This window comes from Bufo bufo, chromosome 3, assembly GCF_905171765.1.
Source record: "Bufo bufo chromosome 3, aBufBuf1.1, whole genome shotgun sequence".
Lineage (NCBI taxonomy): Eukaryota > Metazoa > Chordata > Amphibia > Anura > Bufonidae > Bufo > Bufo bufo.
Window position 1 is genome coordinate 210284820 of NC_053391.1, and position 26278 is coordinate 210311097.

The window sequence follows — 26278 nt, forward strand, 5'->3', positions numbered from 1 at the left end:
GAGTGCTAAGACCCCCACTGATTGCGAGAATGAGGAGGTTTAGATCAGTGGAGTCTAAATGCCAAGAACCGACACTGATCGCTGCATGGGAGGAGGTGAGATGGACTTAATAGAAAGGCTATAAGTCGTTCCCACTTAAATCTCCTGCAGCGAGGAGAGAGAGAGTGCTATGAAAGAGGTCCTCTCTCCTCATTCCAGTAATCAGTGGGTGTCTTAGCACTCAAACCTATCACATATCAAGTTTTGTGAAAACTGAGTGTGTAATTAGGAATCAAGCCAACCAGTGCTGGTTTACCAATCATTGAAGCCTATTAGACCTCATGGAAGAACATACAGTTTATTTAACACAGTGTGCAGCCTATAATGAAATAGTTTTACTAATTTAGGGTCTATTCACATCATACTTGGTTATCCTTTTTTATGTCCATTGGGGCATCCGTGATGGGTAAACGTTCTAGTTTGCCTCTGTCCGTCAAGTTTCCATCAAGATCTGCTTTTTTTTTTCAACAGGATAGACGTCAGGATCTCGATGGGTCCATTTTTTTGTGCAATGATAATCTACGACAACAGCATTTTTTAAACCTAGCCTTACTGGAGAATTTTCACATTTGGACTGACAGTCCTGACGCATTATATCATTTGCCAGATAAGCTGAACTCTACTTTGAAATTTTTGAATATAGCCATAAACCAAGAAGACTGGGAGCAGCACTATCAATAACACGCCAGCCCCTTGGACCTATGGGGGTCCGTAGGTTCATTTGCCACATCAGACACCACCAGGATAGGAGGTGGAGGCCCTGTTGCATTGGGGCCCGGGAACTTCAATTATGCCTTTTAAAACCAAGCATAATCTTCATCGCTGGAGTCCTAGGTTTGAATCCAACCAAGCACAACATCTGCTTGGAGTTTGTTTTCCCTATGTTTGCTTGGGTTTGCTTCCGTACTCTGGTTTTCTCCAAAAGATATAGTGATAGGGAATTTAGATTTCACTCATTCATTGAATTGAAACCTCTTTGCCTTGGCCAAACATAAAATATAGATCAGTCTTAATACTTGGGTGAATAGATAGGTTGCTCAACATAGCAACATCACTAATAGGAGGGAGGCAATGAAGCCTCTCCCACAATTATGAGTCCTAGTTTTGGCTATGGCAATTATAGGGTTTATTGTTGATTTGGCAGTTCTACAACCCTATCTAAACACTTGCTGGCCATATTAAAGTATTGAAAAAACGAACCTAATACTCACCATATCCTATGCAGCACGAGCTGAACTTGGCTTTGAAAAGTCTTTGGAGGTACAGTGAAAGCAATCTTCTGGAGAAGTATATTTTATAAATCATACTTTTTTGCTGCAGGCTGAGATATAGATTGAATTATATTGTAAGAATTGTTTCAACTTCCCAGCCCTCCTTTCAACAAATCTTCAGCATATTTGAACTGACAACTTTGAGCTGTCACTCTCAATAAATCTTACCCTGACCCCCAATGACAAGTATTACAGGCTACAACTAATTTACGTATCCCCAGTACAGGCGAGGTTGTTTGAACTCTGAAAGGCCAGCTCACACTTTCAAGCCTTTTTCCTAAGCTTGTGTTGACCTCAGCTTCTTCACATTTTCCTTCCAATACTGATGATGATAGTGCATATGACTCTTGGATGAGTAAACGTCTCACATGTAATTTGTCATCTTCATTTTCAAAAATGAAAACGAATGGAATTTTTTTTCTTTCATATTTGTTAATAACCTATGAAAGTACACAGTTAGCAATTGACTGATCTGTCATGTTCAAGCTTCATCGATCAAAACAGATGATGGATCTCTAAAGTTTCCAGTAATGGGAATACATGTCTTAGTGTCATATACATTTACTAGTATTCTTGATTAAAGGGAAACTGTCACAATGAGCATGGTATCTGAGCTGCAGGAAGCAGGTTATAGAGCAGAAGGAGCTGAGCAGATTGATATATAGTTCTATGTGGAGAAAAATAATTGAGTGAAACTGAATTTATTAATTTAGTCATGCACATCTCCTCTTATTCTCTGCTTAGGAGTCTAGTGGGTGGTCCTAATCAGTGATTGATTGTCAATCACTGAGTAGGACCACCTACTGGACTTCCAAGCCCAGAATGAGCAGGGATTTAATGGAATAATATGCAAGGTATGCAGAATATTTTCCTAAAAAGCTATATACAAACTGCTCAGCTTCTCCTGCTGTATACCATGCTGCCCACAGATGGTATCAATGAGTTTGCACGGCAAGCACTGATGCTGAATTTGCCTACAGCTTGGTTACTGACTATGTGGAACATACTGTAAATGTGTGTTTAAATTAAACCAGAATCCTGCATATTTTGGGTCTTGTACCTTTCTAGTGGACAATAAAAATAAAATTGTGGGAGGTCTTTTTAATGTTTAATTGCTCTTTTTGGGGCTAATGGGGATATTGGCTTACCTACTAATATATAATCTTCAGAAGTTCTGCAGTGACTTTCCCATTCACGTTCTCTCGCCAGACCCTCTTTCTGCTCCTGTCCTGCAGATGGCATCTCACGGGGAGCATGTGATGCTACTCAGTCCATCAGTGCCTCCTGCTGAAATCTTCCTGCACCAGTTTAAATCTTGAACCAGAAAGGAAACTGGCACAGTTTTTCAAAGACTGGGTTGTACCATGTTTACCTCCATCAGCCACTATTTTCAGGATGGGAGCAGTGGGCTTCCCCAAACGAGCATTTGGATGGGAAAAGGAACCATAAAAGAAATTGCTGAAGGGTATATTTTGGTAAGTGTCCAATATCTGCATTACCCTCAGTCTTGTACTGATTATATATAAGGTGGCCAACCTCTTTTTGTCACAACCTCGCACTCGGTATGGTCATTTTTCCTATGTAATATGTGAGGCAGTTGAAAGACTAGAAAGAGTCTGCATTTCCAAGAATCATCATTACTTTTGTCTACGGGCTGCATTACCAGTCATAGCTGGTGCACAGAAGTGGTGGCGTTTCTGTAAAGAGATAGGTCTTCTTTAGCAAAGCTCTTACGAAGTGCTACTAAGGAGAGTCTGTCTTTAGTCTGAGAGCTGAAGACTAGTGATGAGCGAACTTCTGTTTTAAGTTCGGCGTCTAAAGTTCGGCTTCCGGTTAGCGAAGAATCCCGATATGGATTCCGAATTCCGTTGTGGTCCGTGGTAGCGGAATCAATAATGGCCGATTATTGATTCCGCTACCACGGACCACAACGGAATTCGGAATCCATATCGGGATTCTCCGCTAACCGGAAGCCGAACTTTAGACGCCGAACTTAAAACAGAAGTTCGCTCATCACTACTGAAGACGGCTGTATATAACAAGGCAGATAGGCAGGGTGATGGGCAATGATGGGGCACATATACAGTATATAGTCAGAGACTGGGACAGAAGACTCCCGTCTTCAGCACTCAGTAGAACACTGAAGACAGATTCTCATTGTTAGAGCTTTGCTATAAAGTCTCTTTAAACTAGTACATCATCTTCCCTAATGAAGTATATTACAAACATGGTTAACATCCCTGTCCTTACGCTATATTAAAAATGAGCTGAAATGACACTTTAAGTTTATTTTTTATTTTTGTCTGTGTAAAGACTAAAATTTGCATGACTACAGTACATAAAATAAAGCAAAAGACATTCCGTAGTCATAACCAAATAGGATTCTCTTTCCTGTTTGAATATTCATCTAGAGATTACTGAAGAACAATGTATGTTCTATGAGGAGGCCAAGACATGTTGGTTTTAAATTGCAATTGAAATAAAAATAGAACCACTTTGATATTTGTTCCTATGAAACTATGCGATCACAAAGGAAGAACATAAAATGCAAATCTACGAATGTATACAAACCAAGTCTTCAGTGTACATTAACCAAATGTACAGTTTAATGTCACGCCCTATTATTCCCTGGTATGGGTCATAATATTCAGCTGTTGAATCTCTGACCTTGAGTGAACCATCTCCCATAGTTACTTACATGGAATGATTCCAACTTGTACTTTAAGAAGGGCCAAGGTTATATGGGAGTGAATATTTGGAGGTTATAGGGGCAAAGAGCTCAGCAAATCCCAAAAGATCCAGCTAGAAATTTGCTGCTGTCTTCAAGTGCATTGGGAATTTTTCTACTGAAGTTCTTAAAGGGGCTTTCTGGGAGTAAAATATTGATGACCTATCCTCAGGATAGGTCCTCTATATCTGATCAGTGGGGGTTCCACTCTTGGTCTTTGTGCAGTTCTGTCTATTCAAGTGAATGGGCCTGGGCTGCAGTAGTAGCCACTATACAATGTATGGCGCTATCCTTGGTATGTTGTGAGGAAGCCACAGCACTCAGTAGAGCAAACTCTTGAGCAGCAGGGTTGGGATGCTGGGATTAGGACCCCCGCCAATTAGATATTGATGACTTTTCCTGATGATAGAGCTTTAATATTGTATGGGGGGAAAAACCTTCATTGCTGTGGACTTGCATTTTTTGTCCATCTCACTTTTATGACCTTTATTTGCTTTAACCAGACTGTCCCTTTGTCTTGTATTTTTGCCATGGCAGTAAGAAATATAGCAGCCTTTAATGTTTCACCTTATCTATAAGTCATCAGTGGGTCTGAAGACTTTGGTACTGCCTCCGTTCTGAACATTCATTGCTCTTTCAAAATGTGATCATCTGGAGCTGAGGAGCATCAAACAAGCACTGATACCACCACAGATCAATCTGCTAAAAACTTTAGCTACAGCTTACATTATGCTCAATGAACTTTTTAGCTTGGAGAAGGTGTCTACATTAGTGAATAACCTAAAAAAACATTTCACTTAGGCTAGTTTCACACATGCAGTAAAACTATCCAGCAGAAGAACAGCCTGCTGGAGTTCACCATATCTGACATAGGTGCATACTGGCATCTACCACCAGACCCCGTTGACTATAATGGGATCCAGCAGCATGAGCGCCGAGTTTTAGCTGGACAAAAACCGATGTATGAACCAATTTTTGTCTGGCCAAAACCCAGCTCTCCCTGACAGATTCCATTATACTCAATGGGGTCAGGCAGTGAACGGCAGTATCCAGCTAGGCTGGAGCAGCCTGCCAGATAGTTTTACTGCATGTGTGAAACGAGTTTTAGTTCTGTGAACCAAGTCTTTCTGCTCTTCATTTTTCCATTTTAGTCTAAAGATGGCCACATATATATTAATTAATTAATTTATATGATATCTTTATATTAAAAAATAAATTATTTTGGTGTATTCAACCTACCATCTAATGTGTATGGGGAAACTCCCAACTTTTCCAAATGGTAGACAGTCTTTTCATCTTCGGCATATAAGTAGCTTTCTCCCCTCTCCCATTCATAACACATGCATGATTATGTGAGGATTGGAAGAGAGAGCGGTCAGCTGAATGAGCATTCTGCCAACAGTTGTCAAAGTCTAGTTTCACACTAGCGCTAAATTTTTTCTTCAGGCTGTTCCAGCAGAGGAACATCCTACCGGAGTTCATCGTATCCGGCTTAACCGGATGCTACCTTTTCCTAGCGGAGCCCATTGACTATTATGGGGCCTAGTGGGGGATCCAGCCTTTTTCCAGCATTAGTGACAGGATTCGGTTGGACTAACATCGCTGCAAGCACTAGTGTGAAACTAGCCTTATGTGTATGGCTTCCCCAAAGCGTTGTGCATGGATTTTATATTGATGATCTATCCTAAGGATAGGTCATCAATATCAGATTGGTGGGGGTCTGACTCCCGGCACCCCCTCAAACTAGCTGTTTGAAGAGGAGGTGGCGCTCCAAGCGAGCGCCACTTTCTTTTCATTACACTGCCCGTTATCTCGGAAGCGAGTGTAATTAGAAGTATTCATTCCATTCACTTGGATGGAGAAAGTACTTGTAATTACACTATGCTACCGCTCCAGAGGAGACGACACGTATGGAGCGCCCCCTCCTCTTCAAACAGCTGATCGGCGGAGGTCCAGAGATCTTTAAAACCCTAGGAATTTAGAAAACGTAAGTTTTTTTTTAAAAATATTTTAGCTTTTAATAACATTTATTTCAAGTTAGGTTGTTACCTCCAGGCGGCGACCTTGGTGCTTATGACAGTAATGCGCACATTTTAATATCATTGTCCATGTAGCATTTAATAGAATACTGTACATAGCATAACATAGACGGATTGTTTGAAGAATCTTTATACGATGAGGGTTGGCACGCAGAGGCGATATTGACATATTCATTTATTAACATACCAGCAATAAAGCCTGTAAGTATGAAAGGCCCGATTCACACTATACAGCAGACAATAATATAATTGTGCCTTTGATTCTTGTGCCGCTCCAAAGAAAATATTTTTATATCTTATTTTACAGGAAGGTCCTTCACAATCATTGCTTTGTGACACTCCTGTCAGATGTCATTAGCAAATCTGTCATATCAGCAGATCCACAGTGGCCCTGCAGCCCACAAATAGCCCAGACATTGTATCTCAACTTCATCCATCTGACAGAACGCCACAAAGCTATCTATTGTGCCCCTGTCATTTTCCCAGAAAGCACATTAAGCAGGGTTCAGTGAGTTATGTATTTCATCAGAACAGCCTCATCTTCAAGAAGAATGGGATTTTTCTTCATTAACTTTCTAAGCTGATAAATATAGAACAGACTAATCGCATGCAAAAAAAACCTCAAGATGTTCTCCATGATGTTCGTCCGATATGGATCTGCAAAAACGCTTCCGTTACAATAATACACCCGCATGCATCCGTCATGGTTGTATTAGGTCTTCTATAGCCATGACGGATCCATCTTGAACACTATTAAAAGTCAATGGGGGATGGATCAGTTTTCTATTGCGCCAGATTGTGTCAGAGAAAACGGATCTGTCCCCATTGACTTACATTGTGTGCCAGGACTGATCCGTTTGGCTCCGCTTCGTCAGGCGGACAGCAAAACGCTGCAAGCAGAATGGAGACTGAACGGAGGCAAACTGATGCGTTCTGAGCAGATCCTTTTCCATTCAGAATGCATTAAAGGGGTTGTCCGAGTTATTTTTTTTGTTCTTTCTATGTTCCTAACTAGGCAAATATAACAACTTTACAATTAACTCACTTTATCTCCAGTGGCTGGTTTCTCAGATTTCACTGAGGGTCACATGACCTGTGAGGTCAGCTTCTCTCCCTGCTCTGATAAAGTTCATACCTCACTGTGCTGCCCCCCCCCCCCCCCCCCCTTCACTGCTCTCTCCTTGGATTCTTAACCCCTTCAGCTGCACAGACTGGGTAGCTGCAGCAGTGACAATTCTGGGGACAGGAGCTGACAGACTAGAGAGAGCATTGCACAAGAAGTTAGGGGGAAGATCCTGTGTGTATTAGCAGTGTCATTATACAGGTGGGACTTGTAGTCCTACACATACAACATGCTGCAGAGTCTCCCAGCACACAGACATGTCACTCAGGGCAGCACTTGTATCCACTCCCTTAGCAGTGTCATTGTACAGCTGGGACTTGTAGTCCTACACATACAACATGCTGCAGAGTCTCCCAGCAGGCAGACATGTCACTCAGGGCAGCTCTTGTATCCACTCCCTTAGCAGTGTCATTATACAGGTGGGACTTGTAGTTCTACACTTACAACATGCTGCTGATTCCCCCAGCAGGCAGACATGTCACTCAGGGCAGCTCTTGTCTGCCTGCTGGGGGGAGGGGCAGAGATTGTTTTTATTGCATGTAAACAAGGGCAGGAAGAGAACCAGGGAAATGAGGAAATGTATATTTATTTATTTTTGCATAAAACTTGCTTAGCTTAGTTATATATTGCTGCCCATCAGATTTTCAGTGCTATATATATTTTTTTTTCATAACTCGGACAACCCCTTTAAATGCAAAACTGATCCGTTTTGGACCACTTGTGAGAGCCCATGACGGATCTTAGAAACGGAAAGCCAAAACGCCAGTGTGAAAGTAGCCCCAGTCAATCGACTTTGGTTTAATCCTATGAAATAATGTGTCAGTGGCCACAGTGTAAGTTATTAGCTCTTCAACCACTGCAGTCATCCATAGTCTACATCTACAGGGAGTGCAGAATTATTAGGCAAGTTGTATTTTTGAGGATTAATTTTATTATTGAACAACAACCATGTTCTCAATGAACCCAAAAAACTCATTAATATCAAAGCTGAATATTTTTGGAAGTAGTTTTTAGTTTGTTTTCAGTTTTAGCTATTTTAGGGGGATATCTGTGTGTGCAGGTGACTATTACTGTGCATAATTATTAGGCAACTTAACAAAAAACAAATATATACCCATTTCAATTATTTATTTTTACCAGTGAAACCAATATAACATCTCAACATTCACAAATATACATTTCTGACATTCAAAAACAAAACAAAAACAAATCAGTGACCAATATAGCCACCTTTCTTTGCAAGGACACTCAAAAGCCTGCCATCCATGGATTCTGTCAGTGTTTTGATCTGTTCACCATCAACATTGCGTGCAGCAGCAACCACAGCCTCCCAGACACTGTTCAGAGAGGTGTACTGTTTTCCCTTCTTGTAAATCTCACATTTGATGATGGACCACAGGTTCTCAATGGGGTTCAGATCAGGTGAACAAGGAGGCCATGTCATTAGATTTTCTTCTTTTATACCCTTTCTTGCCAGCCACGCTGTGGAGTACTTGGACGCGTGTGATGGAGCATTGTCCTGCATGAAAATCATGTTTTTCTTGAAGGATGCAGACTTCTTCCTGTACCACTGCTTGAAGAAGGTGTCTTCCAGAAACTGGCACTAGGACTGGGAGTTGAGCTTGACTCCATCCTCAACCCGAAAAGGCCCCACAAGCTCATCTTTGATGATACCAGCCCAAACCAGTACTCCACCTCCACCTTGCTGGCGTCTGAGTCGGACTGGAGCTCTCTGCCCTTTACCAATCCAGCCACGGGCCCATCCATCTGGCCCATCAAGACTCACTCTCATTTCATCAGTCCATAAAACCTTAGAAAAATCAGTCTTGAGATATTTCTTGGCCCAGTCTTGACGTTTCAGCTTGTGTGTCTTGTTCAGTGGTGGTCGTCTTTCAGCCTTTCTTACCTTGGCCATGTCTCTGAGTATTGCACACCTTGTGCTTTTGGGAACTCCAGTGATTTTGCAGCTCTGAAATATGGCCAAACTGGTGGCAAGTGGCATCTTGGCAGCTGCACGCTTGACTTTTCTCAGTTCATGGGCAGTTATTTTGCGCCTTGGTTTTTCCACACGCTTCTTGCGACCCTGTTGACTATTTTGAATGAAACGCTTGATTGTTCGATGATCACGCTTCAGAAGCTTTGCAATTTTAAGAGTGCTGCATCCCTCTGCAAGATATCTCACTATTTTTGACTTTTCTGAGCCTGTCAAGTCCTTCTTTTGACCCATTTTGCCAAAGGAAAGGAAGTTGCCTAATAATTATGCACACCTAATATAGGGTGTTGATGTCATTAGACCACACCCCTTCTCATTACAGAGATGCACATCACCAAATATGCTTAATTGGTAGTAGGCTTTCGAGCCTATACAGCTTGGAGTAAGACAACATGCATAAAGAGGATGATGTGGTCAAAATACTCATTTGCCTAATAATTCTGCACGCAGTGTACAAATCTACAGTTCTGATACACTTCGAAAAGCTGAGATGTCAAAGCAGGACAACTGCTGTGTCATCCTCTGTGATCTCGCCGCCGCGCCATTGCGCTTGGCAGAACTAGCCTCTCTATTTCTCAGTTTTATCGCTTGCTGGCTATGGAGTTAAACCCTGGGTACTGTCCCATTACTCGCAACTTTATCTTTATTCTAATGTACAACTTTATATTTTACATTTTAAATTTACTTTGCATAATACATTTGGGTAATGTCCTCAGTAGCAATTACCTAACGTTAACAGAGTCTTTCCCAATGGATTCCATGAAGTTACTTTACTAGACTAGACTGCGTTTTACGATGCCACGTAGTCTCTCAGTCGGATGCAGATTGCTGTCCTCATTCTGTACTCTGCAGAATTCAGGGCTGTCTTTGCCGCAGGGCAAAAGGGGCAGCTGCCCCGAGCCCAGTTGCTCCTGGGGGCCCAAGGGAGCTCCGTTTCCCGAGTCCCGACTCACGACTCCCATTCACTATGCATACAAGCGCTGCTTAGCAAGCATGGGGTGTTACTCACCGCAGCCTGGTGAGTGGCGCCACGGCGAAGCAGCCAGCAGCAGGGACTAAGTCTCCGCCTCCGGTCCGGATCTAAAGGGATTGGGAGGTGAGTCACAGCCTCACGTGACCAGACCACCAGTGACTCACTCACCTTAGTACCTTACACAGCCAGACCTGCCACTGCCAGGGCCAGGAGGGGAGGAGGTAGGTAAAGCAAAAAGCACGCATATTGACTTTATTTTATATTAGAAATTTAGACCGGTCAGGTCACCGAATTAATAATTAACCCAGGGCTTGACAAATTTCCTTGGAATCTAGGAGCCAGCTAAAAAAGTTAGGAGCCAGGCGGAGCCGCATCATAAAGCCCCTAGTAGGTGCCCCCATAGTGCCCCCCCCCCCCCCACTTCTCCATAGAGCCCCCCCAATAATGCTGTACCATGTTACATATACCGCCGCTCCGTCCCCGGACCCTATTGACTATAATGGGGACGGGGGCGGAGCTCCGGCGCAGCACGGCAGTTCGCGGTGAGAGGCCGCCGGACTAAAGTTGGACATGCAGTACTTTTAGTCCGGCGGCCTTTCACCATGCACTGCCGTGCTGCGCCAGAGCTCTGCCCCCATTATAGTCAATGGGGACAGAGCTGTGGTCCGGCGAAACAGCGGAAGGACGGATCCGACAGGGTGAACCGCCTGCCAGATCCATCCTGCCGCAAGTGTGAAAGTACCCTTAGTTCTATAGCTACTGAATGAGACAGAAGGGGGGATGCCTTAAACATATAGATCTCCTTGAGAAGCCAATTTGATCCTAAAGGGTTAATTCAAACTGTAATCTAAACTCTGTCCTGTCACTTCTCTTATCTCTCTGCTCCTGTCCCTTAATCTTATCACTGCTGCGAAAGCATCAGCCACAGCCTCATTGTAACCTGTTCTAGAGTCTGACTGACGGTTCTTTTAACTCAAAGAATCGAATGAGTCACTAACTGAGTCGGATCTTTAGATTCTTAACCTGTGACTCATTCGATTCCCTGTACTTGTGTCAGTGACTCAGACTCAGAGCTGCTGGTGCTTGCATTGCCTCAGCTCTGATTGGTTGGTGGGCGGGGAGGGGAGGGGCTGGCAGAAGCAGCTTCCACTCTAGGATCAGATTACACTCCTCCCGAGCCCCTCCCCTCCCTGCTGCCGGCGTCTCTGCTATTGTGTGCTGTGACGGAGATGTTTCACACGGTGCTGCCTCCGGACAGAACGGCAGCTCCGCACCCATCGCCCGGGCACCTTTGAAAACGGGCTGACAAATACCCAAGCGCCAGGACTAAATTCCTGGTCGCCATGGCGACCTGGCGCCTGGGATTTGTCGAGCCCTGAATTAACCCCAGATCCATTCATTAGTGGGGGATTATTATAGAGACAGACGGGCCACAGGAGACATAAGGGGTTGTGTTCTCTCTGTCTGCTGCTGAACTGTGGCCTGGGGCCACCACCGGCCACATTTACTAATCTTTGCTCACGGGGGCCCTCATGGTGTGGACTGGACTGGTAATTTTCACTAAGGAATATAGTTTAACCATTTATGTTCAAAAGAGAAAATAAGAAGTCAGCTCCAATCAGATATCTGCACATAGACCAAGACTCTGGGTCTATGTGCAGATATCTGATTGGAGCCGACTTAGTGACCTCTTTTTTTTTCTCTTTTGCACATAAACGGTTAAACTATATTCCTTAGTAAAAAATGACCAGTCCACACCACACCATGAGGGCCCCCCTGAGCAAAGATTAGTAAATGTGGCTAGAAAAAAAGGGGGGGCTAGATGCACAGTCACAAATAAGCAGCGGAACCCTCATCCAGGAGTAGGTTCAGTCTCCTTAAAACAGTCAAATCGACAAGTAGTTGCAGGGACCGCGCTGATACCAGCAGTAATAGACACAATGCAGACTTCAACACACGCTCCAGCAGGCAGCTGTTATAAATCCACTCCTATGGACGTCTCCTGCAGCGTCTTGATACCAACCGAAAACTTCAATGTACGGCACCAATTCCTTCACAAGACAAAGAGACACCTAGCGCAATACCCAAGTGGTAAAAGTAAGTATCCAATTTATTGTACTTACAAAGTCCATGTGATAAGACATTTCATAAAATCACACCCGACCCGGGTTTCGCCTTAGGCTTCGTCAGGGGTTGAGCGTTCCTCAACCCCTGACGAAGCCTAAGGCGAAACCCGGGTCGGGTGTGATTTTTTGAAATGTCTTTTATCACATGGACTTTGTAAGTACAATAAATTGGATAGTAAATGTGGCTGGTGGTGGCCCCAGGCCACAGTTCAGCAGACAGACAGAGAGGACCCCTTATGTCTCTCGTCTCTCTAATAATCCACCAGTAATTTAAATAACCCCATTAGTGGGGGATTATTATAGAGACGGGAGACATAAGCGGTTGGGTTCTCTCTGTCTGCTGAACTGGGGCAACCCGGCCGGCCACATTCTCTAATCTTTGCTCAGGGGGGCCCTCATAGTGTGGTGTGGACTGGTCATTTTTACTAAGGAATATAGTTTAACCGTTTATGTGCAAAAGAGAAAAAAAGAAGTCACTAAGTCCGCTCCAATCAGATATCTGCACATAGACCAAGACTCTTGGTCTATGTGCAGATATCTGATTGGAGCTGACTTAGTGACTTCTTTTTTTCTCTTTTGCACATAAACGGTTAAACTGTATTCCTTAGCAAAAATGACCACTCCACACCACACCATGAGGGCCCCCCTGAGCAAAGGGTGACACCAGCCATAGCAACGCCACTGCCTCTATCTGTAAGTCGCTGGAGTGCACGGCAGGCTCGCTTTTCTGAAGGAAGTTGAACTGTGAGCTGTCTGAACTCTGAACGGCTGTACAGTCAGTAGTGGCATGTGACACATGTGGCAATAATAATGTGTCTGCTGGCCTGCAGCCTGGTAAAGACCTGTGTCATGTCATGTGTGATGTGCATCCCAATTATGCCATACATACATGTGCAGATACTGGTCCTGTACTCCTGTGAGGCTGCAAGGCAGGGAGGGGTGTGGACCACTCCTGAGACTGCATGTGCTTAGGCCTCATGCACACGGCCGTTGTTTGGGTCCGCATCCGAGCCGCCGTTTTGGCGGCTCGGATGCGGACCCATTCACTGTGTGTTGTGTGTTGTGGTGGAGGGCGTGATTGCATGCTAGGCTGTGTGAAGGCGGGATCCAGGGGGCCCAAGTAAATTCTTGCCCAGGGTCCAATCAATATTAAAGACGGCCCTGAGAATACTGATGGGTATCGGAGAGTTTCTACTTCCCTGCCATCCATGTTATTTTTGGAAAAGTCCTACAAGCAGAGGGAGCCATTCCGATGAGAAAAGGATATTGTTTTTTAGAACGTAAACCAAGCACTTGTGCTGCACTGTGGTATTTGGTTCTGCGGGGGTGGTATTTTTTGCTACACTACAGTATCGCAGACCCCACCTACTTTTGTTGACTGTGCCTACTTGTGTTATCCAACCTTATGACACTTTGGATCCGCGTACAACATGGGGCCACTTTTTTTTTTTTCCATGGCTATTTTAAGTTCCCAATATGAATTCAGCCATATGTCAACTATTTATGGCTGAAGAGAATGGTATTCTAACCACGATAACCACTTCAGAGAGCCCTTTGGGGTGTGGAATTGCATTCACTATTTTTTGTCTTCTGAAGGCAGTGTGCCGAAGCCCCCATTTGTAGGATTGTTGGCAAAACCATACCTGTGTTATTCCTAGCGCTGGGCTTGAAGGAGGCAGGACTGCACACATGGATCCTCTTTTATGTTCTTTGAATCCTTCTTCACTCCCTTAGGCCCTGTACTAGGCATATCAATAGTGTACCCCAGAGTGTCCTTTGAAATATCCTATTGTACTGCAGCCATTTTACAAAGTGTGCCAACCTCTCGTTGTCTAAAGGTCTCACGTTACTTGGCTTGTCTGCAACCACCATTTTGTTTGATGATAACACTTAGAACAGACCATTGTAAATCTGTTCCCTCGGGCATGCCGAAGTCAATTATTAAATCCCCCCCCCCCCCCCAAAAGCGGAATGAATCCAGCTCTGGAAGCCAATTACAGTGATATCTTGGTTGCCGTTGGTTGTTCTTGTAAAGCTGTCGTCTTCTGTTTCGTTTCAACACTGTCCAACTGAAAGCACTTTAATAAGTCGGAGAATCTCCTGAGATGAAGTGTTTTATGTCATCTTGTGCGTGGGTTTAACAAAGCACATAACGTCTGCCATATAGCTATATGGTCTCAACCTCTTCATTCCAAATACTCTTTTTTTTTTTTAAAGGGAATTGGTATTGTCATGGGGACCATCTTAAGAATCTTAAGATCAAAATAGCCGTTTCATCTTTTTTTGCTGTATTAAGCTCTTTCTACATAAAGCTGTTTATTTTTCCAATGGTAGAAGACGTCAACTCAAATGAATACAAATGATATCATCGAGTACTTTATAGAAGAAGTGCACTATTCTGTGGAAGCTCATTTATCTAGTGGCTTCCCATAGATCTCTGCCTTTGCTCCTTTTTCTGCCAGTGCCTCCCTCTCCCTTTTAGCCAAGAGCTGTACTCAGCTATCTCCGACAGTCCCATAGAGAATGAATGGAGTGGCAGAGCACATGCCTAATTTGCCACTCCATCAGATCGGCCGAAGTCCCAGCGGTTGGTCCTCCACCGATCAGCTAGTTATCCTGTGGATAGATGATAACTTCAAAACTTGGCACAACCCCTTCATCCTTAGTATGACTGAAATGTAAGGCTGGAGCTATATGGAGACTTTTTGTAGAGCAAATTTTCAGTGTTAGCCCTCAACTAAAGGCCAGAAGACCAGACTGAGTTGCATGGTCTTGTGGACAGCTGTCACTTAAGAGGTAAAATTGCAAAGTCTCTCTATAAAAAGTCTTAATTTATCCCCAACCTTGTAGTAGGCATATTTCACTGTATGCTTCTTGTTTGCTCATTTAGTTGTGTCATTATAGTGATAGATGTTGATAGATCACAGATGACTACCTTAAAGTAGCCTGTTTCCAAGGGGTATTGAGGGGTATGAGAAAAAATGAGTAAAGATTGGGAAGTCATTACAGTCAAGTCAGCAGTCTTCAGTACAGAAAATTTTTGTGGGTTATCTTAACTGTCAATTTTCAACATGTCGACCACATGAGCCTCCATGGAGCACACCACTAACCTCTGTTGAACTGTTCTATGTTACTGCTCAATAATAATTTTTCCCTGGTTTCAAAGTTGCATTTCAAGAATCATAACTGAAATGTCACTTTTTTTTATTTTTATTTTTTTTATTCGCTGTTAACCATATACGGTAGTAAAAAAAAAAAAAAACGTTAAAAAATTGTATTCTGTGGCTCAGTACAAAGATCGCAATACCTAATATGTATAGCTTTTTATTTTACTCTTCAGTATTATTGCTTATTAGAAACATATTTTAGGGAAAAAAGTCATTTTTATGATTTTAATATTTGTCAGAGAGCCATTATTTTCTTAATGTGGACATATGAGGGTTTCATTTTTTTTGCGGGATGTGGTGAAATTTTTCTTGGTACTCCTTTGGGGTACGCAACATATTTCAGGTCATTTTTATATTCGTTAACTTTATTCTTTGGATAGTTACGATGCCAGTGGTAACAAATTACTATAGTAAAACATATAGTAATTATTATAGTATTTTTATTTTTTGGAGGTGTTATTCATAAAACTTTTTATTAAACTTTTTTATATGTTTTTATTTTTCCTTCCTTGAACCAACTGTTCTTTGATTGCTTCTATAATGCTTTGAAATACAGGTGAAACTTGAAAAATTTTAATATCGTGCAAAAGTCCATTTATTTCAGTAATGCAACTTAAAAGGAATGCATTAATGCAACTTAAAACTAGAATATTGTGAAAAGGTTCAATATTTTAGCCTCAGTGTCACACTCTAGTCAGCTAATTAATCCATACCCCCTGAGCAAAGGGGACCTGAGATTGAGACTTTGGGGTTTCATAGGCTGCAAGCCATAATCATCCAAATTATAACAAATAAAAGCTTTAAAATATCTCGCTTTGCATGTAATGAGTCTATCTCATATATTAGTTTCACATTTTTAGTTGGATTACTGAAATAAATGAACTTTGCACGATATTCAAATTTTTCGAGTTTGACTTGTATATAGTATTTCAAGGCATTATTGACTGTACTGACAGGTAACCTCTGACATGGCCTAATAGTCCTTGTTAGTCGCCAAGCTGCCCTAGTAAAGCATCAGTCCACTATGATCACTTTGGGGGGGGGGGGGAAGAGAGTAGTGATGAGTGACAGAGGGAGCCCCTTCCTTTGTGAAACAACTTAGATGCAGCATCTAAGGGGTTAACACGCTCATAGACCAATTTTGTTAGTCTCCGATCAGTGTCCAATGTCTGAGGCTGTTAGCAATAGTGGCAGCATCAGAATAGCTGCTGTAATAAAAGTGGTGTATCAGATGTCCTCTCGGCGGCCACTGTGGAAATATTGTATGGCAGTCGTTAAAGGGCAATAAACCTAAAGTTTTTCATAATCTTCTATTACTCGTCAGTTGTAGATCTCATGGTATTGGCGGAAAGGTTAAGACACAGATTACTGACATTCTTTCAAAATCTTGGTCCTTTGGGGAGGGCAGTTTGTTTATAGTACATTCAGTCAATGGACGTTCGAAAAATATACATTTGTTCTAGGAAGACAACTTTGTGGTCGTCCATCTGTCAGCTGATCTGATCATTCATGTGGCATGAAAATCATTGTTTCTCACTGTGGCGAAACCAACCTCGCCACTGGGTTTCGGAGGGGCCTGGCTACCAGCCTCTTGCCTCAGGATTATGGCCCATTTTAACTTTAAAGGAGAAGACAGACCGGCCGCACAGCTTAAATCTGTCTTTGGAATTGTATTTTATATTATATGAGGGTACCCAGATAGCTAATTTTATTGTATTCGTGTAGTCTGAGTGCCATTCACCTAATAATATGCACTCAGACTTGAGCTATCTGGGGATATGTTAAATGTCTGTGTTTACTGTAAGGGTTGTGACATTGTATGTTTAAATGGTGATTTCTGTCCTGTTGTCCCCACATGTGTATTGGCGATTTCCCTTTGTCTTGAGAGATAATTGAATTACTCCTCGGGTGTCTCCAGGGCAGAGAGGAGGAAACCATTATGCATTGTGGGGATGTATTGTGTCTGTGTATCCTGAATTGCTGCATATCTGTCCTGTGTCACAGTTTTCCTTCTGGTCCCCTAGGGGTGTGTCCACCAGATGGGGACCTGCATAAATACTGGCTGGTAGCCCTCAATAAAGTGTGCCTGTTTTATCCTTCATCATGTTGAGGCTGGTGTTTGGGTAACTGATCAAACACTGGGTGATTGCTATAGGCTGAAGATTTGCTATACTCCCCTGGCTTTACTACTAGCTCTTGTAAGAGCTGTTCCTGCTCTCTGGTTTTAGGAGAGGTTCACCCACTGGAGCCTGGAGCCTTGTCGTAGGTCCAGGGTGGGTAGGAGACGGTGAGACCTCAACCAAGCTTCGGCGGTTTGTGCGGTCTGCAGTGCGTACCGTGTCAAGTGGAGTGCTTGGAGTCCTCGGAAAGCACTAGGAGGATCTATCAACGGAGGTACCCGGTCGGGGTGCCAGGAGATCCGTTACACTCACCATCTAACTTCTCAGAAACATACACACTCAAGTTAACTGTCTTCCTATGAAAGGAATCCATCAGAATGTCTTTTGAGTGAGAAGAAAGTGGAATGGCAAAAGCTGGAGAGCATGCACACTCCTTGCAGATTTTGCCCCTGATTATATTTGAACCCTTGTCCTATGGATGAAGCTTCAGCAGTCCTCTGAGGCTACGTTCACATGGACACACTGTCAGTTTTTCATCGCCATTTTTCAACCATTTTTGCTTCCGTTTTCTGGTCGTTTGTAATGGCCATTTTGCATCCATTTTTAACGGCCATGAAAGTGGTAATTAAAAATGGTTCATTTTCATATTTTTATTTTATTTACCGGTATATCCCAACCCCAGCAGTGATAGTGTCCCCAATAGTGGCCCCCAGCAGTGATAATGTATCCCATGGTGGCCCGCAGTAATAATAATGTTCCGCATAGTGGCCCCCCCCAGCAGTGATGATGAACCCCATAGTGGCCCCCAGCAATGGTAATTTTCAGTTTTTATTTTTAATGCCTAAAAAAATTACTAACTTCATCCACTTGCATGTGCAGAGGCATTCGCTCCTTTTTTTTTTGAAGCTGAACGAAATACGCTCCCAGTGTGATGATGTCACCATACACTCCCAGCATGATGGCGCCTTTAAAGGGGTTTCCCAGACTTTGGAACTGATAACCTATCCCTGTGATAGCTAACCTCCGGCACTCCAGCTGCGGTAAAACTAAAACTTCCAGAGTGCACACTTGCTTGGCCGTTATCAGGGGTTTCCCAGACTTTGGAACTGATAACCTATCCCTGTGATAGCTAACCTCCGGCACTCCAGCTGCGGTAAAACTAAAACTTCCAGAGTGCACACTTGCTTGGCCGTTATCAGAACTCTCCAGAGATGAATGGAGCATACTGGTAGTTGTAGTTTTATCACAGCTGGAGTGCCGGAGGTTAGCCATCACTGATATGCTCTGGATTGGTCATCAGTATCTGATCAGTGGGAGTCTGACATCCGGGACCGTCGCCGATCAGCTGTTTGAGAAGGCATTGGCGCTCACAGTAGTGCGGCGCCCTTCTTTCAGCTTACCCTAGGCTGAGTGATGACACATTCATCGGTCACAGTGAAGTGAATGGGGCTGAGCTGCAATACCAAGTACAGCCCCTATACAATGTACGGCGCTGTGCTTGGTTAGCACGGAGAAGGCCGCGGCGCATCATAGAAGCGCTGGTGGCTTCTCAAACAGCTGATCACTGGGGTTCCCGGGTGTCGGACCCCTACCAATCAAATACTGATGACCTATGAGGATAGGTCATCGGTTCTAAAGTCTTGGAAAACCTTTTTAAGCTATGGCTAATGGACAGTGGTGCATTTTGGGCACTCATTATATAGCTTTTCCCCTAGAATTTGTGCAGCGTTTGCAAATGTTTCACTTTTTTGGCTGACATCTTCCAGAGTAAAATGGGTTTCTCAATATGCTTTTCAGTTCTTAATTCATGACCATTATCAAAAGACGCGACAGTGATTCAACTATCAGGAAGTTTGTCAAACGTTCTCTTGCTTGACGTGATCTGACAAATGGAGCCTATTGGGAGGTCTGCGTTCCAGAAATAGGTCCCCGTACAATGCTTGGGCTGGGATGTATTCACTCCAAATCTTTTGAGGCTTTATCTTACACAAAAGGAAGTTCTGACATGAAATCTCTAAAGAGAGAAGCAGGGCAGCAGCACATATAAAGGGAACATGACTAAATGTCAGCGAGCAACCTGCAGTACTGCTGCTCCACGTCTATCTGGAGAGTGTCTGGAATTTTAACTGGATTTGCTCTGATTTTATGATATGGACCAGCTGTTTTCCTCCTTTTGGTGATATTAGGAGAGGACTGCCTCAGTGCATTTCATTGTTATACGTAGGAGCGCTCATTTTTTAATAGCAGATATTTATTGTTTAGTATGTGAGCGGAGAAGTACAAATTTTAATAATAATTATCCTACTATAGGCCATTTTCTACAGGCCAATGATCCGCCGAATGAATGTTGGTTCCCAATCGTTGTCCCTTTTAAATATGTCCACCGATTACCTGACAAATGAGCAAACGCTCGTTTGTTGATTGCACCTTTTACACGGGCATAAAAATGAACGTTTATTGGCAGCGCCTCTTCTTCGTGTTGCTGAGCAATGGTTGTTCATCCTCATACAGTACAATCATTGATTTAACTGTACTGTATCGTGGATCAGCACTCCATATAATCTGTGTAAAAAGACCTACATTTCCTAAAAGAGGTATTCTGGTTGAGATTGATGGGGGGGTCCTACCACTGAGACCCTCGCCGATCATGAGAATGGAGACCCCATACTCCTCGGGCCCCCCAAGATGAATGGAGCTACAGGTCGAGCCTGTGTGCTGGCGCTCCCTTCATCTACAGCAAAGGACACCGCTTGGCTGTTTTCCAGAACTCCCATAGAGGAGCAGCCGTGCGCATGCCAGACCTACTGTTCTGTTCATTTAGGTGGGTCCCAAGGGTCAGTAGATACCCCATTCTCTATCCTATGGGTAACTTCTCACAACTTTAATTTTTCTTTACAAAAATTCACAAGTTTAGCCCTTTAATTTATTTTTATTTTTTTAAATGAATACTGTTTAAAGGAAACCTGTCATGTTCTACATTCAGTCCTATCTATGGGCAATGTGTTATAGAGCAGGAGGAGCTAAACATATTGAAATAAAGTTTTGTGGGAAAAGATTCACCATAATTTGAATTATATTCATGTTTAGGAGTCCAGTGGTCAAGTCAATCGGTAAGCCGAAAGTCCATCACTGGTCAGTAACCACCCACTGGACTCCTAAGTCCAGAAAGAGCAGGCATAAAGTTACAAGTTATACTAAATCTTTACATACAAAACTATATACCAATCTGCTCCGCTCCTCCTGCTCTATAACCTGCTGCCTGCAGATCAGACACCATGTTTTAAGGTAAACTTAAAATCCCTGCCCCCACGCACCATCAATTGTCACTTCCTTGGGTTGTGTATGAGATATATTTTAGAGGTTCATTTTGCAGCTTCCTTCAGATGATTGCAATCTAAAAATCTGTGCCAAGTGAAGTTAAAATCAATTTCCCCTCTCACTACCAGATCTTCTCTTAGTCATCATGCCGATGTCTCAGGGCTATTTTGGTCTGCCTCCTCAAGATCATGATGACCTACATTTCCATTAAAATTCATGTACAGTGGTCCCTCAAGTTACAATATTATACGGTTCCAGGACAATCATTGTAACTTCAGTCCACAACTCTATGGACAACTAATAATTGGTCCCAAAGCCCCAAAATGTCATTCCAAGATAAGAGAAATTCAAGAGTTATGAAAAATAAGCAGATAACTAAGACAGATAAAGCAAGTCCTTACATATAAAAGTCAGGAATAGATGAAGGAAGCTATGAACTAGTATGTACGATATACCACGGTATTAAGAAACGGTGATATGGCAGTATCATTGTTCCTTAATTACCGGGGTATTTTAGTGACATCATAGAAGCGGTCGCGCATAACAGCGCTGACCGCTTCTAAAACAAACATGGCGTGTACTGATGAAATGCAGCTGCTAGTTAGCCAGCAGCAAAAGGTCTCCAGCCCCTCCATCTCACGTGTTGCCGGGTGTCAGATGCAGTGTACGGCATAAGTGTGTAACCTGCTGTGAGGTAGACCAGGCACCATGCTGCTCTCTGCTGTCCCTGTCTACATGGCACCTGCTGCCGTCATGCTGGGCAGCGCACCCACATACTTGCATGCATGGGGCTGCTGGAGGGCGCTGAGCGCCGTGCTGCCAGCAAGTTTATTCTGTCGGGAGGATGTGACCACCGGCTCTACAACAACTACTAGAGCATGGTGCTCTTCTTCCAGCACTACATGGGGGTACAGGTCAGGGCGCGCTGCAGGAGGTCACCTAATGTGTGGGCCGGGGGTGGTTAGGGAGACTGTATGGGGGCAACAAGAATACATTACACTGTATGCAGGCAACAAAAAGTATACTGTATGTGGGCAAGAAGTAGACATCATACTGTTTGGGGGCTACAACTTGTAGCCCCCATAAAGTATAATGTCTCATTGTAGCCCCCATACAGAATAATGTCTTCTTGTGGCCCCCATAGAGTATGTCTCCTTGTGGCCCCCATACTATGGGATAAATGGGTATTTCTTGATATTGTTATAGTGGGGATATGTTTGATATCGCTTATCCCTAGTTGGATCTCAGTCTGTATGTTGAGTCTAGTTTAAGTTGATGATAGCCTTGGAAAGGCCATTTTATGATGAAAATATTGTATCCTGAGGTTATTGTATCTTAAGGAACCCCAGTATATAAATAAAAGCAGAATCAGTCATGGGGAAATTCATTTTTGTGGGCGATGGACCCATCTTTACCCCATACAGTCCTTGGATTGGGAAGAAGAAGCAAAGCAGGCGAACCTTTGATTGCTGCACTGTTGGATAAGAGGCCAATTTTCTAAGTCAGCAATAAAAAGCACAAGGACTGTGGTCATGTGGCACTGTTTTTTTTTTTTTTTTTTTTTTTTTAATAATGCAGCCAGATTTTTCTAATGTACAAACCATTTTAAGTATTTTATGGTCTAGAATTATATTTTAATTGGTTCAGTGTCCAGAAGGATAAAAGCACTATTTATCTACTAATTATGTCCATCTAGACCACTGAAAAGTAGAGTCTCTTCCTCAGGAATGTTGGAGGATGACCGCTAACAGCCCATATTGAATGGTCCAGAACCTCCATCAAAGACAGGCTAAAATGGAACTCTCATTAAGATTAGAGGTTGTCCAGGTTTAGAAAAAAAAGATGTTTTAACCTAATCCTAGATGACCCCTTCATGGGGCTATTCAGTTAAGTCTTCTAAATTTTGATGATGTTAATCTGTGGAGTAATGGAAATAAATGGATGCAGACATTTTAATGCTGTATTTGTGTCATTACAGGTAAAGTTATTAATAAAGATCTCCGTCACTATCTGAGTCTGCAGTTCCAGAAGGGATCCATAGACCATAAGCTACAACAAGTGATAAGAGATAACCTCTATCTAAGAACAATACCTTGTAAGTACCAGATAATAAACAGATCATGTATGTTCTCATTGGTCACACAGCCTACTAACACAAATTATGGGTGATCCAAGAACCTTCCGTTCTACATAAAACTGTTAGGGCTAAGCCTGTGCATCTATATAAAAAAACAAAAGAACATAGATTCTGGTTATGCATTTCTAATAATGAGAATTTGCCAATTGATTAATACAGGATCACTGATTGTCATTGATGTAAACTTTGTATGCATCTGTAGCCAAAGTATCTCCAAACATCTCAGGTTTTACAGCTCAGGTGAATTTGTTCTGAATAGGGAGTGTAGTAAGCTGCTGCCAGACATTTCTTGTGATGGCTTAGGGCCCTTGCACATGACCATATGCCCTCTGAGACGTACGGTCCGTGAGTGGGCCATATGTCCCAGAGCGGCATAGATCGTGCACACGGGAGTACACAACATCATAGATTACAATAATGCTATGCACGTCGGGCCACTCGCGGGGCTATTATAAGTGCGGGCAATAGTCCCGTGGGTGGCCCGACATGCACCGCATCATTGTAATCTATGATGCTGTGTTCTCCTGTGTGCGCGATCAATGCCACTCCAGGACATATGGACCGCTCACGGGAGGGCATACGGTCGTGTGCAAGGGCCATTACCCTGAGAAAACCCAACTACTCAATCCTCATCTATCCTATTCCTGACATGTGGAATAGTCAAGAGGCCCATGTACAGTCATGGCCGTTAAGTGTTGTCACCCCTGAAATGTTTCCAGAAAATGACGTATTTCTCTCAGAAAATTATTGCAATTACACGTCTTGTTATACACATGTTTATTTCCTTTGTGTGTATTGGAACAACACATTAAAAAAACTGAGAAAAAAAGCAGATTGGACATAATTTCACACAAAGCTCCAAAAATGGGCCGGACATAATTTTTGCCAACTTTTCTAAATTGTGGATCAACAACTTTGTTAAAAGCATGTGGTACTCGTTAAAAATCACCAGTGGCAAGTACCAGGTGTGGGCAATATAAAAAAATCACACCTGAAACCAGATAGAAGGGGGAGAAGTTGACTCAATCTTTTCATTGTGTGTCTGTGTGTGCCACACTAAGCATGGAGAACAGAAAGAGGAGAAGAGAACTGTCTGAGGACTTAAAGGGTATCACATATTTAGGTGTCAGACACTAGCGATCCGCTAGTGTCTGCTCTAACAAACCATCCTAATATGATACGTTTTGGGGCAGCCATTTCGCTAAAATAAGAACTTATATCTATATGCTAATGAGCCTCTAGGTGCTATCGGGGCGTCATTAGCACCTAGAGGCTCCGTCTACCTTCATAAACTGCTGCCGCCCAGCGCGTCCCTCCAGCCCGCCCATCTCCTCCGGAATGCGATCCTCCCCGTGCGCGTCTCTGTTCGGCGCATGCGCAGTGAATGTCTGACCGCTTCCCTTCACAGACATCTCCACTGTGCCTGTTCCTCGGAGCACTATGATGTCATCGGCGCAGGCGCAGTGGAGATGTCTGAACAGGGAAGCGGTCAGACATTCACTGCGCATGCGCCGAACAGAGACGCGCACGGGGAGGATCGCATTCAGCAGGAGATGGGCGGGCTGGAGGGACACACTGGGCGGCGGCAGTTTATGAAGGTAGACGGAGCCTCTAGGTGCTAATGACGCCCCCATAGCACCTAGAGGCTCATTAGCATATAGATATAAGTTCTTATTTTAGCGAAACGGCTGCCCCAAAACCTATCATATTAGGATGTTTTGTTAGAGCAGACACTAGCGGATCGCTAGTGTCTGACAGCTAAATATGTGATACCAAGTGATAGAAACCCTTTAAAGGGGTTTTCTCATCAGCAGTTTTAATACTTACCTGCGGCGAGTGCGACGTTCACTTCCTGGATTCGGCTGGGCTTGATTGATGTCTTCTCCCGGCCGTGACGCGTTTGCGCAGAACATTTTCTCCCGCCCGGGCCGCGCAATGTCCTGAACGCGCACGCGTCTTGGCTACTTATTCCTGGCCTGTATAGTACAGAGACGGCATGCGCGTTTGCGGCTCTGTACTATACTGGCCAGGAAGAAGTCATCATGGCGCATGTGCGTTCAGGACATTGCCCGGCCGGGAGAAAATCTTCAGTCTTCTGCGCAAGCACGGCCACCGGATTCGACAGGCGAGAGGTGGCCGTAACCAGGGGACACGAAAGACAACAATCAGGTTAGAGTGGACTTATTTTCTCAAAAAGGGTGGGAATTGGGTAATAAAATGTATTTACAAAAATGATCACTGTCAAATCATTAACAGATTTAACAGTGATCATTGTGATGGGAATACCCCTTTAAGAACCGAAATTGTGGAAAAACATCAACAATCTCAAGGTTACAAGTCCATCTCCAGAGATCTTGAGGTTCCTTTATCCACAGTGCGCAACATAATCAAGGAGTTTACAACCCATTGCTCTGAAGCAATTTTTGCGTGAAATTATATAATTTTTGGCTTTTTTTTCTCTGTTTTTTTTTTTGTGGCGTTCCCATATACACAAAGGAAATAAACATGTGTATAACAAAACATGTCTAATTGCACCAATTTTCTGGGAGAAATACTTCATTTTCTGGAAAAATTTCAGGGGTGCCACAGAAATCAATGGGTTTGGTCATTATTAATCTAATGTGTATGGCCATCTTAAGAATGGCTTATGGTATATACCCAACCATCTTTTGCTTTTCATCACCTGAATGTTCTCCAGTCTCTTGGCAATAGAAGTTCCTCCACCTTGAGTTATTGTATCTGGGCACTCATTTCAAGAGGATTAACTGTGCTTTTGGAAGTCTTTATGTCTTTAGCATGTTGTGTTACCCATATCAATCTGTTCATTTTCATTACTTCTGCTTATTTCATCAAATCTGTCCAAATAGTCTGCACTGCCTTCCCCATCTGCCATTTGTAAGCAGGCTTTTCCCTTGTAGCCAGTGTAGTCGATCAGAAGAATTTAGGTGAAGAGAAATCTTGTACAGTAAGAACAGTGTCGACTAATTAACAGCCCTGCTGAATCACAGCAGTAATAAGGTGTCTATACACCGTCCATAGCCGTCGGCCAACAGCTGTCTCTCTTGACTCCCTCTTACATATACATGCTCGGCCAAGGATGTAGGACAGAGGAGAAAGCTGTTGTCTGGAGTTGAAATTCAGCACTCTTGATCTTTCTCTTCCCTGACCTTATTTATCAAGGGATAGTTCAATGTGTATGAGGGCCTTTAATTCCAAAAGGCAATATGTCACTTTGGATCCTACA

General features: G+C 43.2%; 1 protein-coding gene across 6 annotated transcripts in view; it reads left to right on the top strand.

Annotated features, from left to right (window-relative positions):
- MAGI3 (membrane associated guanylate kinase, WW and PDZ domain containing 3) overlaps positions 1-26278 on the top strand; it is a 345070-nt gene that overhangs the window by 146134 nt on the left and 172658 nt on the right. For all 6 annotated transcript variants that reach the window (XM_040423894.1, XM_040423896.1, XM_040423898.1 and 3 more), the window contains one exon: positions 22876-22992. In XM_040423894.1, coding sequence (XP_040279828.1) covers positions 22876-22992 — 117 coding nt within the window. The remainder of the gene's footprint in view (positions 1-22875; positions 22993-26278) is intronic.